The 16,257-nt window shown below is 46.6% G+C and overlaps 1 protein-coding gene across 1 annotated transcript in view; it reads left to right on the forward strand.

Moving 5' to 3' along the window:
- Notch2 (notch receptor 2) overlaps positions 1-16,257 on the forward strand; it is a 140,665-nt gene that overhangs the window by 100,539 nt on the left and 23,869 nt on the right. The window contains exons 13-21 of the mRNA XM_041638022.1: positions 1,380-1,572; positions 2,898-3,043; positions 5,278-5,391; positions 6,794-6,913; positions 7,309-7,461; positions 10,693-10,921; positions 12,232-12,433; positions 14,467-14,620; positions 14,946-15,130. Coding sequence (XP_041493956.1) covers positions 1,380-1,572; positions 2,898-3,043; positions 5,278-5,391; positions 6,794-6,913; positions 7,309-7,461; positions 10,693-10,921; positions 12,232-12,433; positions 14,467-14,620; positions 14,946-15,130 — 1,496 coding nt within the window. The remainder of the gene's footprint in view (positions 1-1,379; positions 1,573-2,897; positions 3,044-5,277; positions 5,392-6,793; positions 6,914-7,308; positions 7,462-10,692; positions 10,922-12,231; positions 12,434-14,466; positions 14,621-14,945; positions 15,131-16,257) is intronic.

The raw sequence follows: 16,257 nt of genomic DNA on the forward strand, positions 1-16,257 counted from the left end.
TTTTCTTAAATTAAGTATTTTTTAAAAAGCAAAAACGAAAAAAAACCCACACGCTTTCAAACCCGAATCAGCACTGTGTTCTTTGAAATTGATACTTTCCTTCACAAGGGTTGCTGGATTTCACTCACTCACAGCATAGGGGAAAGTTAACTTCATACCATTTCGAATGTTAAATCTCAACTATTGGAAATGTAACTAGACATTGTATGCTCAGTACGTAATGTTTTATGCAGCCTAAGGCAGTGGTGATTAGGGCTACAGCAGCCAGGTCTCCTAAGTTCAGTGCCCACTTGGCCTTCATCATGGACTGCCGGCGCCTATATTTCTAGAGGCTCTAATGTCTGACCATGTAAACAATGTGAAATGCGGTTGTTAGGTCCAAGCCATCACAGTGTGGCAGTGAGGCCTAGGAATCCCTTGCTCTTTTTATTTATCTTTTGTGGCTGCCTATGGAGGACAGACAAGGACATTGGGTTCCCTGGAGCTGGAGTAATAGGCATTTGAGACCCTTCTAATACGAGTACTAGGAAAACAGTAGGCATTCTTGACCACTGAGTCTTTTCTCAGGCTTAAAAATCAATTTTTGTTGTGTTTTGTTTTTTTGTTTTTCGAGACAGGGTTTTCTATAGCTTTGGAGCCTGTCCTGGAACTAGCTCTTGTAGACCAGGCTGGTCTTGAACTCACAGAGATCTGCCTGCCTCTGCCTCCCGAGAGCTGGGATTAAAGATGTGTGCCAACAGAGCCCAGCTAGAAATCATATCTTATTGAGATTTTTGTATGTTGAAGTTTGAAAAGTGTTGGTATAGACTGGGAGTCACTGACGTGCTTCCTCGAGCACTGGAGGACAGTAAAAGCTTGCCTGCAGCCTACTTACAGAGGAAGAATGTGGGTTAACCATACTCTAAGAATGAAATCAAAATATCTATTCTTTTTCATCAACTTAAATTAATCTAAGCAGTGCGTTCATATTCAGTTAGTTGTGATTCACCATAGATAGACATGTGAGCAGTTGACGGAGTAAAAACAACAGAATGCATGTCAGGCAGCTTCAGCGTGTACACACAGCAGCGCCATGAGGGGTAACCGTCTTGGGTGACGTTTGCTGCTCTCCTTGGTGTGTGTGAATTTCTGAATCTCTGAGGCAGAGGCAGCCCTGCTGAGAGGTCCACAGTGCCGTTCTAGTGTTCGCTTCCTTATTACCTGCAAATGCTCCCCGTGCCTTCCTCTTGTGGCATGTCGTGCTTTTCAGGGTCAGTTACTGGGCTTTAACAATAGTGAGCCGCCTGGCTGAAGAGTGTCTGCATGTGTGTCTCATCATGCTAACCCTATCCTCGAGGGTTTACATTTGAGTGACATTGTCCCCCGCCCCCACGCCACAGGGCAGAGATGCAACATTGACATCGATGAGTGTGCCTCCAACCCCTGTCGCAAGGGTGCAACGTGCATCAACGATGTGAACGGCTTCCGCTGCATATGCCCCGAGGGACCCCATCACCCCAGCTGCTACTTACAGGTGAATGAGTGCTTGAGCAGCCCTTGCATCCATGGAAACTGCACTGGAGGCCTCAGCGGGTGAGTAGCCCCCGTTCTAGTAGTCAAGCCCGTTAGCTTTTAAACCCAGCTGAAGGAAACAGCATAAAAGCCTGAAACTGTCAACTACAGACTTGACCTGATGGTCTCAGGGGAAGGCTTTGGTGGTCTTCCGAAGTCTTCCAGATCACTGCTTTGCCCATTGAAGCTGGCCTGTCTTTTCAGACTGAGGCCTTTCTTGGGAAATAAGGAGGGCTGTCTCCTTTACATTGTAATCATTGAGGACCCTGTGGCAAGGCCCAGGTAGAGGACTGAGATCCGAGGAATAGTCTAGATTGACACCCCCCTCTCCTGCGCACCTTAACACAGCCTGTCCCTGTTCTGTCGTGGCACCTGCGGACTCTGAGGGAGAAGCAGCTCCGCTGACTTTAGACATAGCTGTGACAAGGCCTTCTCAGCTTTCATGCCCTCGGAGTTGGGTAGCATGTTGATTGTTTTAGGTCCAGGGTGGCAAAGATGTCATGAGATGCCATAAACTCTTGGCATTAGACATGTTTGTCATAAAACAGCGTGGGTATCGCCACTTCTCAAACCTTTAAAGTTTAAGAGAGAGACAGACAGACAGACAGAAAGAATATATATTATAAGTTGTTTTTTGTTTGTTTGTTTTAATGACTTAACTCGGATTTCTGATCCAGTATATGACAACCTTCAAAACAGCCCTCCCCAGCTCCCACCTCCCTAGCTCCCACCTCCCCAGCTCCCCTTCTCCCGCTGATCTGATACCACATGTAAGTGCTAATGATGTTCAGATTGGATATTGTATGCATTTCAGGTATCTTCAGGTTTTTGCCTCCTCTTGCCCAGTACCGTGCTTTCTGAGGCCAGAGCTTTAATTCGAGCAAAGCCTGGCTGGCCAGTAAGACTGCAGCCGGGCCTCAGCAGGCCTGAGTGGCTCTGCCCCTGGCCTGTTTCTGATGTCTGGTTTGCATGTTCCATACTTTGTTCGTGTTAGCATTTCCTCCAGGGTGGCCCAGTATGTTTGACAAACACTGCTTGTGTTTGCAGTTCTCTGGTCTCCCTGCTGAACATACTAGATAGATTCATGACTCTCTGTGTGAAAAGTGATAGGAAAATGGAAGTGAGGTAGCTCCTGTAGTCTTTGTACTAGGGAGGATGAAGCAGGAGGATTACCGTGAGTTGGAGATGAGTTCCAGGCCAGCCTGGGCAACAGAATGAGACCCTGTGCCCAGAAGATCAGACAAAACAAAAAGAATTGGCGAGACTGTCTTTCACCCATCTCTTATGTATCTCTTATGACTCGGTGGCACCTCTGTACCTCAGAGTAAACTCTTATCCTCTTGCAGCTATAAGTGCGTCTGTGATGCAGGCTGGGTTGGCGTCAACTGCGAAGTGGACAAAAACGAGTGTCTCTCTAACCCGTGCCAGAACGGAGGAACCTGCAACAACCTGGTGAATGGCTACAGGTGTACGTGCAAGAAGGGCTTCAAAGGTGAGAGGAAGGCTCTGCTCTTTATACCCGTTTTCTGTCTTCACCTTGTTGTGTGCCTCTTTTTGTTGCTGTTGTTTACTTACACAGTAAACACACTGAGAAATTAGAATTTATGATGCCAGAGAAGTAAACTGTTGGGACAATGAACTTAAAATGAACAGTTCAAATTCCACTTAGGAGCCAGCAAGATGGCTCTGGGGATAAAGGTGCATGCTGCCTGACAACCTAAGTTGGTGTGTCCAATCAAAAGCTGCTTGGCCAGCCGGGCGGTGGTGGCGCACGCCTTTAATCCCAGCACTCGGGAGGCAGAGGCAGGCGGATCTCTGTGAGTTCGAGGCCAGCCTGGTCTGCAAGAGCTAGTTCCAGGACAGGAACCAAAAGCTATGGAGAAACCCTGTCTTGAAAAATCAAAAAAAAAAAAAAAAGGCTGCTTGGCCATAGCTTGATTCCATTATAAGTCAAATAGTTTCTTGGAAGTGGAATAAAAATATTGTACTTACTGTCATTGGGTTCTGTGGTATGTTCAGAACCTTCCCAGCAAGTTCTTACACATGAGCTACTCCGGATACTAAGCTTCCTGTGGTCTTCTGGAAAAATACATAGCAGAGGAATATATCTCAAAAATATTTTACTATCAGTTTTCTTTGCATTGGGCTATTTGGCATTGCAGTGTGTTTTACAACTACTCAGTTTGATTACAAGGTTGAGTATTCCTAACTCCAAATGTGGAGTGTTCCAAAATCAGGAGCTTTTTGAACACCAACCTGAAATAAAATTCATGAAGCTTTATTTCATGTACAATATCACTCTAAATATTGGATTAAATAACCCTCAGGTTATGTGTAAAAGGTGTATTGGAAATAGGTAATGACATCATTATCTATCTGTAAGAAAGTAGGCTGAGCAAATCAGGGGAAGCAAGCCCGTAAGCAGCGCTCCTAAAAACCCCGAGACATTTCTGATGTTGTCCCAGTTAGGGTTTCTGTTGCTGTGATGAAACACCATGACCAAAAAGCAAGATGGGAGGAAAGGGTTTATTTGGCTTACACTTCCACATCACTGTTCATCACTGAAGGAATTCAGGACAGGAACTCAAACAGGGTTGGATCCTGAAGGCGGGAGCTAATTCATAGGCCATGGGGGGTGCTGCCTACTGGCTTGCTTCCCCTGACTTGCTCAGCCTGCTTTCTTATAGAACCCAGGACCACCAGCACAGGGATGACACCACCCACAATGGGCTGGGCCCTTCCCCATCCAATCCTTAATTAAGAAAATGCCCTATAGGTTTTCATACAACCCAGTCTTTTGGAAGCATCTTCTTCATCGAGGTTCCTGTCTCTCAAATAACTTTAGCTTGTATCAAGTTGACATGAAACTATCCATCACAGATACCAAGTATTTCAGAAGAAGCATACTCAGGTGGTACCAAATTTATGAGCATCTACTTCAGACATTAATGTTCTGGCATATTGTATTGCATTTGCCAAGAAACTTGTAGATTCAAAAGCACTTTCATTTTTTTTTTAAATCTCATTGGAACTTATCAGTGATCAAGTGGAAAAAGAGAATATAGAATCGAAACTTGTTTAGTGAGCTGTAGACACCGTTGAGCACAGGCCTCTGTCTCCCTACTCCCCTTTTCCCACGGTCCTCTGGCTTCTTCATTTTTGAGGGTCTGTGTGGGCCATGTTGAAGGTGCAAAGGCGGGCAATATCTGGGGACTCCCATACTCCCACTTATCGTTACATTATTTTTTTCCGTCTTTTAGTGGGAATACATTTTCTGCCTTGAGTTAGGAGAAAACTATTTCTAAGGCTCCAGGACATAACTGATAGTAGAGATTATGCAGGTGGAAGAGTGGATGCATTTCAGAGGATTATTATTATGAGTGGGTATCCATCTTTTCTGACCAGAAACTTCGTGTTGAATGGCCCATGTTTAGATAGACCAGCAAGGTTTTCAGCCATAATGCGTTCTTGGTCCATTCTGGGGGATTCACTGTTTGGGGGAGCATTAGGCCTCCAGGCATTCCCTTCACAGTTCTGACTACTGGCTGACTGCATATCAGAGACTCAGTGCTGAGATGAACGAGTGGCTGCTCTGGTGACCCAAGGAAACGCCTGTCCTTTCTGTGACACCTGATCTTCACCAGCCACTAAGAGAACCAGTGCTGCGTGGGGTAATAAGAGGCTGACAGTTTCAGTGTGTACACCTTTCCTTCTTCTCCCTAACAGGCTACAACTGTCAGGTGAATATTAACGAATGTGCCTCAAACCCGTGTCTGAACCAAGGAACCTGCTTTGACGACATCAGTGGCTACACTTGCCACTGTGCTTTGCCTTACACAGGTGAGTACTGCAGGCCAGCAGGCCAGAGTGGGTGTCTGCCCTGTACGGGGCAGTGCTAGCACTGTGTCTCAGTGGCCCAGGTCAGAGATGCCGCTCTGAGGACTCAGTGCTTGGTGGCTCTTGGTCTCACAGGCTTTGCAGAAACATGGCAGTAGTGAAACAGCTTATTTTATGTATGCCTTTTTGTGTTTGTGGGTTTTTATCTATTTGTTTTTGTGGTGCTGGGAATCGATCCCCAGGCCTTCTGTCTGCTAGGCAAGGTCTCTGTTACATCCTCAGCTCTGTGATTTAGTGTTTGGTTCTTTTAAGTTATGTACGGCTAGAACCTGACACCAGTGCTATCCCTCCTTTTGACATTGTGACATGATGTTGTGAATCATATATTTCTTTCTGAATATAAAATTTTAGGATGACTGTTAAAGCTGATTTTGTTGTAAATTGACTTCAGAAACAACTGTGGGCCTGTGAGATGACTCAGTGGGTAAAGGCACTTACCACCAATCCTGAGTTTTGAAAGACTGAGTCTATAATTCATCTTCTAAAAACTAATGAGATTTAAAAACGTAACTTGATCCCCTTTTAATGAAACCATTTTTATTTCTTTTAATTTTCCTCTAAGTTTGTATTCGATATACTAAGGCAGGAAGCATTCATTGGTGGGCAGGTGTCAGCATCCCATTGATACGATTAGAGGTTGCCTGGCCATCAGCTGCTGCCCTGTGTAATCACCTCTCTGAGTCTGAGCTGAGTCCTCTGTGGAGATGAAGACCCAATCTGACTAGATTGATGCTGGTGTCCAAATCTATACAGCCAGCCCCAGTGGTAACAGTGGAAGTAGCGGCCCAGCAAAGGCTCAGGATCACTCTGCTCTAATCAGGACTTACAGTGAATTTCTGCACGTAATCCACACAACTCCTCCATGAGTCATCCTGCCCCAATTTTCTTATTTATAAAGAAGGTTCAGAGAGAGAAATGATCTGCCCAAGGTCACCAGGTTAGCTGCACTGGGCCAAGATTGGAAGGACAAGGTGTCTCAAATTCTGGAGTCTCTTAGCTGCTGCAGTAGACTGGGATCCTGATCAGATCTGGGCCGACAGTCTCAGGACACCCTCTTTCCTGGGCTGACAGTCTCAGGACACCCTCTTTTCCTCTTTTCCTGGCTGACAGTCTCAGGACACCCTCTTTTCCTCTTTTCCTGGCTGACAGTCTCAGGACACCCTCTTTCCTGGGATGACAGTCTCAGGACACCTCTTTCCTGGGCCGATAGTCTCAGGACACCCTCTTTCCTGGGCTGACAGTGTCATAACACCCTCTTTCCTGGGCTGACAGTGTCAGAACACCCTCTTTCCTGAACTGACTGTCTCAGGACACCCTCTTCTCAGACTTCTCATTTGCTTTCCAGGCAAGAATTGTCAAACAGTGTTGGCTCCCTGCTCTCCAAACCCTTGTGAGAATGCTGGTGTTTGTAAAGAGGCGCCCAATTTTGAGAGCTTTACCTGTTTGTGTGCTCCTGGATGGCAAGGTAAGGAAGCCAGATGCATTCTGCACTTTGAACAAGGCGATTGGATTCTCAGATGACATACGGGGTGACATGGGAGGCCCTAGGCTGTGAAGCCTGCAATCTTGGCGCAGGAGCTGCTAGCTGAAAGCTCTCCTAACACCTTCCCCATTTTCATCTCTGCAGTCTTCAGTTAGTGGAGACACTCCAGCCCCAGAGTTTGAAGTTATGAATGGCAGTTGGCAGGATTTTCTCAGGGATATAGACTCCTTGGGGACCTCCTGCCTATGCCAGGTGTCTGTTGGGAAGTTGCATCTGGCCCACCCTAAGCTCATATTGCACTGAAACTCTTACCTACCTAAGCTTAGCTGTGGGGATCATGTCCCAAAGATTGACTGTTCATCACCCTTGGTTTCTAGGTCAGCGATGTACTGTGGACATCGATGAGTGTGTCTCCAAGCCATGCATGAACCATGGCCTCTGCCATAATACTCAGGGCAGCTACATGTGCGAGTGTCTCCCGGGCTTCAGTGGTATGGACTGTGAGGAGGACATCAACGATTGCCTTGCCAGTGAGTACACCTGTCCCTGAGCCCCCCGGGAGAGAGCACTCACAGGGAGAGGAGAAGGCATGCACCTCACACTGACCTCAGTGGACCAGACCTTAGTATTTAAAAATCGACATTTTGAAGTTACTGTTTTTAGGAATTAAAGCAATAGAATTTGCTGGGAGGTGGCGGCACACACCTTTAATCCCAGCACTCAGGAGACAGGTTGGCAGATCTCTGTGATCTCGAAGCCAGCCTGGTCTATATAGCGAGTTTCAGGACAGCTGGGACTGATATATGGAGAAACCTTGTCTCAGACAAATGGAATCCTTTTTTCTCTATAACATTTTAAACACTGACAAAGGAGGGCCATGTTGTGGTAGCTTTGGGAGAACACAGAATTTTGAAGGGCCATAAACATTCTTTAAAAAAACTACAAGTATTTTAATTGTACAGTTCATCTAATTTTGGCAAAATAACCCAAACCATCAGCCACGGTGAGCATACTTGTTCCACCAAAAGTCTGTAACTTCACCTTTCACTCCACTTCCTTGTCCCATACAACCACAGGCCTGCTTTTAGCAGTCACTGTAGATAAACTAATGCCATTAACCACTTTATGTGGATGCAGCTATGTAAACATTCTCTGGTCAGGCCAGGGGCCGAGGCTCTTGTCAGTCAGAACACACTTCAGGCTGGTTCAGGTTTTCACTGCAGGTTCCTTCTGTTGGCCTGATGAGTGGTCTCCATGGTTGCTAGGCAGTGTGCTCAGGTGTCAGTGCTGAGCATCAGAGGTTCCCAGACCCCAGAAGGTTTTGGTTTTGACCCAAGTAGAGGCATGATATTTGTTCATGTTTCTATGTATATCTTACATGCACAACCTGAAGACAGCTCCATGTAAGCGCTGTGAGAATTCTCTCAGTGCACCTGCAGGTTGACTGTGGTTTATTTTGTTTGTACTTGTGGCGTGATGTTGACCCTCAGAGAGTTTCAGATTTTGGAGAACTTTGTATTTAAACTTTTTTTGGATTATTTTTACCTGTGCTATTTATTATTTGCTTGTTTGATTTTTCCAGTTTTTAGATATTATAGGTAAAGGTGTTGTGACAACAGTGTAGACATGTGGTTTCATTCTCTGAAATAAACCCCTGCATGTAGAATGAACCATGGGGTACCTGTGTGTCTACTGATACATCATGACAGTATTTGCTAAGGGGCTTGTACCACCTCATTCCCACTAGAGCTATGCAGAAGTGCTGGTTAAACACCATGTCCAAAAACACTTGAGGCAGTCAGTGGTTCCGGCTTTAGCTCCTGCACCATGTGTACACTGGCATCTCATTGGTCTGGCCCTCCTGATGATGGTGCCAACCACCTTTGCCCATGTTCTTTGTCTGTGAGCAAATCTTTGGTGAATTTTCACTTAAGTCTTTTACCTGTTTCCAAAATGCTTGTTGGGCTGTTTGTCTTATTATTTGGTTCATCGTAGTCTAGATTTTTTAAAATTTCTATTTATTTGTTTATTTATTTATATTTTATTAATTAATTAATTTGTTTGTTTTGGTTTTTTGAGACTGGGTTCCTCTGTAGCTTTGGAACCTGTTCTAGAGCTAGCTCTTGTAGACCAGGCTTGTCTCGAACTCACAGAGATCCGCCTGCCTCTGCCTCCCAAGTGCTGGGATTACATGTGTGCGCCACCACCTCCCGGCTGGAGGCATTTTTTTTTTAATTTATTTATTTATTAAGGATTTCTGCCTCGTCCCCACAACCGCTTCCCATTTCCCTCCCCCTCCCCCGATCAAGTCCCCCCCCCCTCATCTGCTCAAAGAGCAATCAGGGTTCCCTGACCTGTGGGAAGCCCAAGGACTGCCCACCTCTATCCAGGTCTCGTAAGGTGAGCATTCAAACTGCCTAGGCTCCCACAAAGCCAGTACGTGCAGTAGGATCAAAAACCCACTGCCATTGTTCTTGAATTCTCAGTATTCCTCATTGTCCGCTATGTTCAGCTAGTCCGGATTTATCCCATGCTTTTTCAGACCTAGGCCAGCTGGCCTTGGTGAGATCCCAATAGAACATCCCCATTGTCTTAGTGTGTGGGTGCACCCCTCGTGGTCCTGAGTTCCTTGCTCGTGCTCCGTCTCCTTCTGCTCCTGATTTGGACCTTGAGATTTCTGTCCGGTGCTCCCGTGTGGGTCTCTGTCTCTGTCTCCTTTCATCGCCTGATGAAGGTTAATATTCCTGAGGATGCCTATGTGTTTGTCTTTGGATTCACCTTATTTAGCTTCTCTAGGAACATGAATTATAGGCTCAATGTCCTTTATTTATGGCTAGAAACCAAATATGAGTGAGTACATCCCATGTTCCTCTTTTTGGGTCTGGCTTACCTCACTCAGGATAGTGTTTTCTATTTCCATCCATTTGTATGCAAAATTCAAGAAGTCCTTGTTTTTTACTGCTGAGTAATACTCTAATATGTATATATTCCATACTTTCTTAACTTCGGTTCCTTCTTCCCAGATGGTGCGGCTTGTGTCGAGTTAAAGCAGGGCCAGCCTGACCTTTCCGTTCACTCTTACGTTTTCATTTCACATCTGTGTTGGTTGCTACAATTCTAGCTTTATGTCCTGCCGGCCAGCAGCTCTAGCAGCCTCCTGCTCTAATCTCTGTGCCGTGAGACTGCACAGCGCCCCGGCGTGATTATAACTCAGTCTGTTGACAGTACTGTGAGAGGAAGCACTCCAAGATTAAGTATGCGATTTTAAAAATAACTTAAGAACCTCTTTGTGCCCTGAGGCTGCCTAGAAGTTAAATAAGAAGACAGTGAGAGAAGCCCAGGAAGGTGACTGATTCATACCGTGGTCTTGGAACAGACTGAATTTATTCTGCTCCCCAACATCCATGCACACATTTTGGAAAATACTAGTTAATATTCCTGATAATGAGTGTATTAAGCCACATAATGGATTTACATATATGTAGAGGATGCACGTTTTATGACTATTAATTTTGTAAATTAATGTGTTCATGTAGATTAAATTGATCTTAATTAGCAAACAGATAAAATCTTAGGCAACTGTTAGCCGAATTTATTTTTCATAAATAAGGAGTCATGTCAAAATAAATGTAAAGAGGCCAACTATGAAAGTTGGAATTATGCTCCTTAAGGGTATGGTTTGGTCCAGGTCATTGGCTTCACAAGTTTACAATGAAGCTCGTGCTGCTGGTCTGAGTTCAGCTTCTCTTGTCGTGGCTCAGACCCTTGCCAGAACGGAGGCTCCTGTCTGGACGGAGTGAACGCGTTCTCCTGCCTGTGCCTTCCCGGCTTCATTGGGGATAAGTGCCAGACAGACATGAACGAGTGTCTGAGTGAGCCCTGTAAGAACGGGGGGACCTGCTCTGACTACGTCAACAGTTACACCTGCAAGTGCCCTGCGGGATTCCACGGCGTCCACTGTGAGAACAACATTGACGAGTGCACTGAGAGGTGAGCGGGGCGTGAGCATGGCGCACGTCGGCCCACAGTGTCCAGGGAAGGGGAGTAAGGAGGAGCCCTCACAGCACAAGGCTAGAATTGTAGAGCCAGGACTCGCCAGGCTCCACAGTCCTCTCACATTGCTCGGTGTTTGAAAGACATGTAATCAGAAGGTCAAAGGTCAGAGGCTGAAACGCTTAGTGGGACAGAACATCACTCATGTCTTGCTGTGGAGCAGAAGGGCTGTCAACTCTGTTCTGTTCTTCCGTGGTCTCTTTGTTCCAGTTGGCAGGTGACCTAAAGATTTCTCTTTCTTTGAAGATCTGTTACCCCTGTTTAAGTAGTTTTTGGAAAGTTTGTTTGATTTTTTGTATTATTTTAGCAATGCTTTTCTTCTCTTTCAAAAAGAAATCCAGAGTAAAGAGCTATTTAGGAGTCTTCATGCAAAACAGATTGGTTTAATGCTAAAATACGCTATGTAGAAAACTGCAGAAGGACTGAGTAAAACCTGGAAAACATCGTCCTTTTTAGGATTCTAGTCATTGAATGCTCTTAGGAGGGATGGTAGAGAAATAGTCAGTACTCACTGAACCTCAGACCCTTGGTCTAGTTTAGAAAGCGAGGGAGGGGGACTTGATTGGGGAGGGGGAGGGAAATGGGAGGCGGTGGCGAGAAAGAGACAGAAATCTTTTAATAAATAAATTAATTAATTAAAAAAAGAAATTTATCAGTTGGCATGTTAAATAAATAAATAAACAAAGAAAGAAAGAAAGAAAGAAAGAAAGAAAGACTGCTAGCTTATGCTCGAAATAACAACACACAAACTGTATTCATTTAAACACTGCTTGGCCCATTTCTATCTAGCCTCTTCTAGGCTAATTCTCACATATTAATTTAGCCCATTTCTAATCATCTGTGTGTAGCACCCCAAGGTGCGCTTACCGGGAAGATTCTAGCCTACGTCCATCCTGGGTCGGAACTTCATCGCGTGTCTCAGAGAGCAGAGCTATCGCATCTGGAGAGGGGAGCATGGAGTCTCTCTGAGGCGTCTGCCCCCGAGAGGAGAGCTGTCGAGTCTGAGCTCACTTCCTCTTCCTCCCAGCATTCTGTTCTGTTTACTCCTTCCACCTATGTTTTAACCTATGAGGGCCAGCCAAGCAGTTTCTTTATTTTTTTAACCAATGACCTTCCTCCATCATTACTGGGCATAGGGATTGGAGTCTCGGAGGTGTTTGCCCCATACTGCCCCAGAAGCCATCTTTGCAGTAGCAGGTCAGCCCTGCAGATGGCGTAGCTGATGTTGTCTCCCGTTTGCTCTTCAGCTCCTGTTTCAATGGTGGCACGTGCGTTGACGGAATCAACTCCTTCTCTTGCTTGTGCCCTGTGGGTTTCACGGGTCCCTTCTGCCTCCATGACATCAACGAGTGCAACTCTAACCCGTGCCTGAATGAGGGCACGTGCGTTGACGGACTGGGTACCTACCGCTGCACCTGCCCCTTGGGCTACACCGGCAAAAACTGTCAGGTACTCCACTTCCCTCACGCTTGCCCGGCTCCCCGCAGTAACTGGAGACTCTGTCAGGTACTCCACTTCCCTCACGCTTGCCCGGCTCCCCGCAGTAACTGGAGACTCTGTCAGGTACTCCACTTCCCTCACGCTTGCCCGGCTCCCCGCAGCAACTGGAGACTCTGTCAGGTACTCCACTTCCCTCACGCTTGCCCGGCTCCCCGCAGTAACTGGAGACTCTGTCAGGTACTCCACTTCCCTCACGCTTGCCCGGCTCCCCGCAGCAACTGGAGACTCTGTCAGGTACTCCACTTCCCTCACGCTTGCCCGGCTCCCCGCAGTAACTGGAGACTGTCAGGTACTCCACTTCCCTCATGCTTGCCCGGCTCCCCACAGTAACTGGGGACTCCGTCTAGTGTCTGGGCAGGATGAACCATTCCGAATAGAGGACCGTGGATCTCAGGTGGTTCCTGAAATCACTCTGGGCCACGTTGATAGCTAGAAGATTCCAGATTGGTGACACCAGCAAAATGATATTGGTCAGCAAGCTAATGGCTTTTTTGAAGAGGCTTACCAAGAGCTAAAGGAAAAAATGGTCGACAGTGATGGCATACCTGTCTTTTACAGTAGAAGTACAGGGAGGAAGGTGTGTTAGCGCCTCGTTGCTGTTACAGATCCCTGAGGAAAACAACTTTAAAGGGGCTTGATTTGGGCTGGCATTTTTCAGGCCATGCTGGTGCTTTGTTTATGGGCCTGAGGCAAGGATAAGTGTCATAGTCATGGGAGCTGATGTGGAAGTCTTTTCCTCTTGGTGGCCATGAAGCAGAGAGGGACAAGGAGAGGAGGATGGGGAAGGACAGAAGAAAGGAGAGAGGGAGGGAGGGAAGCAGGCAGATGGGGCAGGGAGGGGAAGCCAAGAACAAGATGTAGCCCCTCCCAAACATGTCCCCAGTGACCCACGTTTCCAGCTTTAAACTCCCTCTAGTTTTCAGAATTGTTCAAAAATAATATCACCTTTGGGAACCAAACCTCAGTACATGAGCCTTTAAGGATCAGCTCATATTCAAATATTTACAGGACAGAACAATCAAAATAAAATCAGTAAATAGCAGGTATAACTAACAGGATAATGCTTTGCAGTGTTAGAACATAATCATCAAAAAGCTATCGATCTTTAAAATTCAAATATATAAACACAAATTTTTATATAATCTCAGGATGGAACAAGTCCTCATAGGAAACTAACTTTCAGTTCCTAGATGAGAAACAGCCCTCTCCCTGACCCCCTTAACCGAAGTCGCAGACCAAGTATTAATTTATTCTGCTTTATGCCTTCAACATTTATGCAGTTTTACCTCTTCACCTCTAAGAATAGCAGACCTGGAAGAGCTCACGATTAGGTGACTGATTACAGAGTGCGTTGGTTACACTGGACACGCAGCAGCCACCTCCACATCCAGCAGCATCCTCTGGCAGGTGGCTGCTCCCTCTAATAGCGAAGGTGGTGAGAGCTGGTCCTGCCCCTCCTGGCCTCCACTGACCTTCTTCCAGGCAGCAGTCGATGTCAGAAATGCAGCTCCCCTCTCTGTCTCGTGTTTTTTAGATAAGGTTTTGGACGGTTTAGGCTTGTGAATTAGACCATTCTACCCATCTTCCCCATAGGCTGGTCAAGATGCATGTGGATTTCCTATAGGGCTAGCATAGGAAGCATGGGCCCAGGCAGCAGCTGTAACTCTTCCCAGCCTTGCAGGGTGGCCATTTATGCTCACATAGGCATATCTAATGCTCTAAGAATAACAACTTCCTGAGCCTATGGTGTTCCTAGTTTCCTAGGGTAAGGACTTTTCAAACGACGCTGGCCAGAGTCATGAGACTAGAGAAATGACAAGGTGCATCTAGAACAACTGACCCCAGTTTAAGGCTTGGATGAGGGCTTCCCTCTTTTTTGGAAACCAGTCCTTTTCTTTGGCACCTCCTGGCACACTGTAACTTAGCGACTTCATTTCTGGTATCTGGATTTTGACGCCTGTGCACCCTTGCCTCTGCTTCAGACCCTGGTGAACCTCTGCAGCCGGTCTCCATGTAAAAACAAAGGAACTTGTGTTCAGGAAAAGGCGAGGCCCCACTGCCTGTGTCCGCCGGGATGGGACGGCGCATACTGTGATGTGCTCAATGTGTCCTGTAAGGCGGCAGCCTTGCAGAAAGGTGAGCTCCGCCCCTAAGCATCAGGTGCCGACTGACATCTGGGCTGGCCAGTGGCATCTGGGGACAGAGAGTACCGAAAGGACGAGGTTCTGGAGAAAGGCTAGAGGAACGTTTAGAGATTGCAAAGAGAAAGGCGGTTGAAATGAAATTAAGACAGATTCCACTTTGAGAACTTGTTTATTTTTTAATACAAGTCAGTTGCAGAGGATTGGGAGGAGCTAGTCAACAGTGAAGAAACTCTAAGCTAGCAGCCACTAACTGGGGCTCACTCGCTTGATGCCGTGAACCTGTTGTGTGTCACACTCTTTTGTCACCTGGTGTCCAGGAGTACCTGTTGAACACTTGTGCCAGCACTCCGGCGTCTGTATCAACGCTGGCAACACCCATCACTGCCAGTGCCCCCTGGGCTACACAGGGAGCTACTGTGAGGAGCAGCTGGACGAGTGTGCGTCCAATCCATGCCAGCACGGTGCCACCTGCACCGACTTCATAGGAGGATACAGATGTGAGGTGAGAAGATGAGCAGAGGCCCGAGGGCTCCCAAGGGATAGCTACTGAGTTCAGCCATTTGTGTCTTACAGATTATAAATTTTCAACTGTCATTGTTGTAGTCTTTGCCAGCCATGATTTCACATAGCTCTGATAAGATGATTTTATAGAGGCCTGGAACCATTCCCCCTTAACTAAGGACTTGCTCTTTGTGTTGACGTCCTGCAGGCTCACCTAGTACAGTTGTCCCTGATACTTCTTGAAGAGCAATTAGGTTCATCAGTCAATTAATAATTCTCTCAAACAGAAAAGCGTGGCCTCACCTGTTGTCCCATAACCCCATGCTCAGTGTCACCAGGTGTAGTGTTTAAGTAGGTGTCTTTTTCAGTGTTTAAACAGGAACTTGACACCCATTAGTCCACCAAGCAACAGCCCAGTGTTCTTTCTCTCTGCTGCTGCCCCAGTGTTCTCTCCCGGCAAGCTGGGCTCGGGCAGTTCCAGAGCCTGTCAGCGCTGAACTTAAACTGACACAGATGATTTTTTTTTTTTTTTTGGCTTTTCGAGACAGGGTTTCTCTGTGGTTTTAGAGCTTATCCTGGAACTAGCTCTTGTAGACCAGGCTGGTCTCGAACTCACAGAGATCCGCCTGCCTCTGTCTCCCGAGTGCTGGGATTAAAGGCGTGCGCCACCACCGCCTGGCCAGATGATTTTTTTTTTTAAAAAAACATAACCCAAATGAGAAGAATTCTATCATTTAATGCTGCCTGCCTAGCATAGCCTGCAAAATGGCCCACTGTGTGTCATAGATAAGATCAGCTCTGGAGTTAAAGGAGCCAGCACTACCCTAGGGAAGCTCACTCACCCGAGACTGCTGTCGCTGGGCCACTGTCACCACCTAGAGCCTTACGCTCCTCTGTGGTGCCCCTCTTTGGTCTGGGTGGTCTTGTCTGAGTTGGCATGGTGGTGCCTAAGTGAAGCTCCCCACAGCTGACTTTCCCCTCATCAATTCTGAGTTTATCCCAATCCCTCCATCATCCACAGCCACTCAGCCTCACCTTTTTTCTGCCCCTGCCACTACCCCTGTCACATAAGCATACAGTGGGTACAGTGTCTTTACCCACACGCACAGTACGCAGCCATAGAAGTTT

Source organism: Microtus oregoni, unplaced genomic scaffold (genome assembly GCF_018167655.1).
Source record: "Microtus oregoni isolate MIOR12 unplaced genomic scaffold, Mior012 000054F_ref0000373, whole genome shotgun sequence".
Classification (NCBI taxonomy): domain Eukaryota; kingdom Metazoa; phylum Chordata; class Mammalia; order Rodentia; family Cricetidae; genus Microtus; species Microtus oregoni.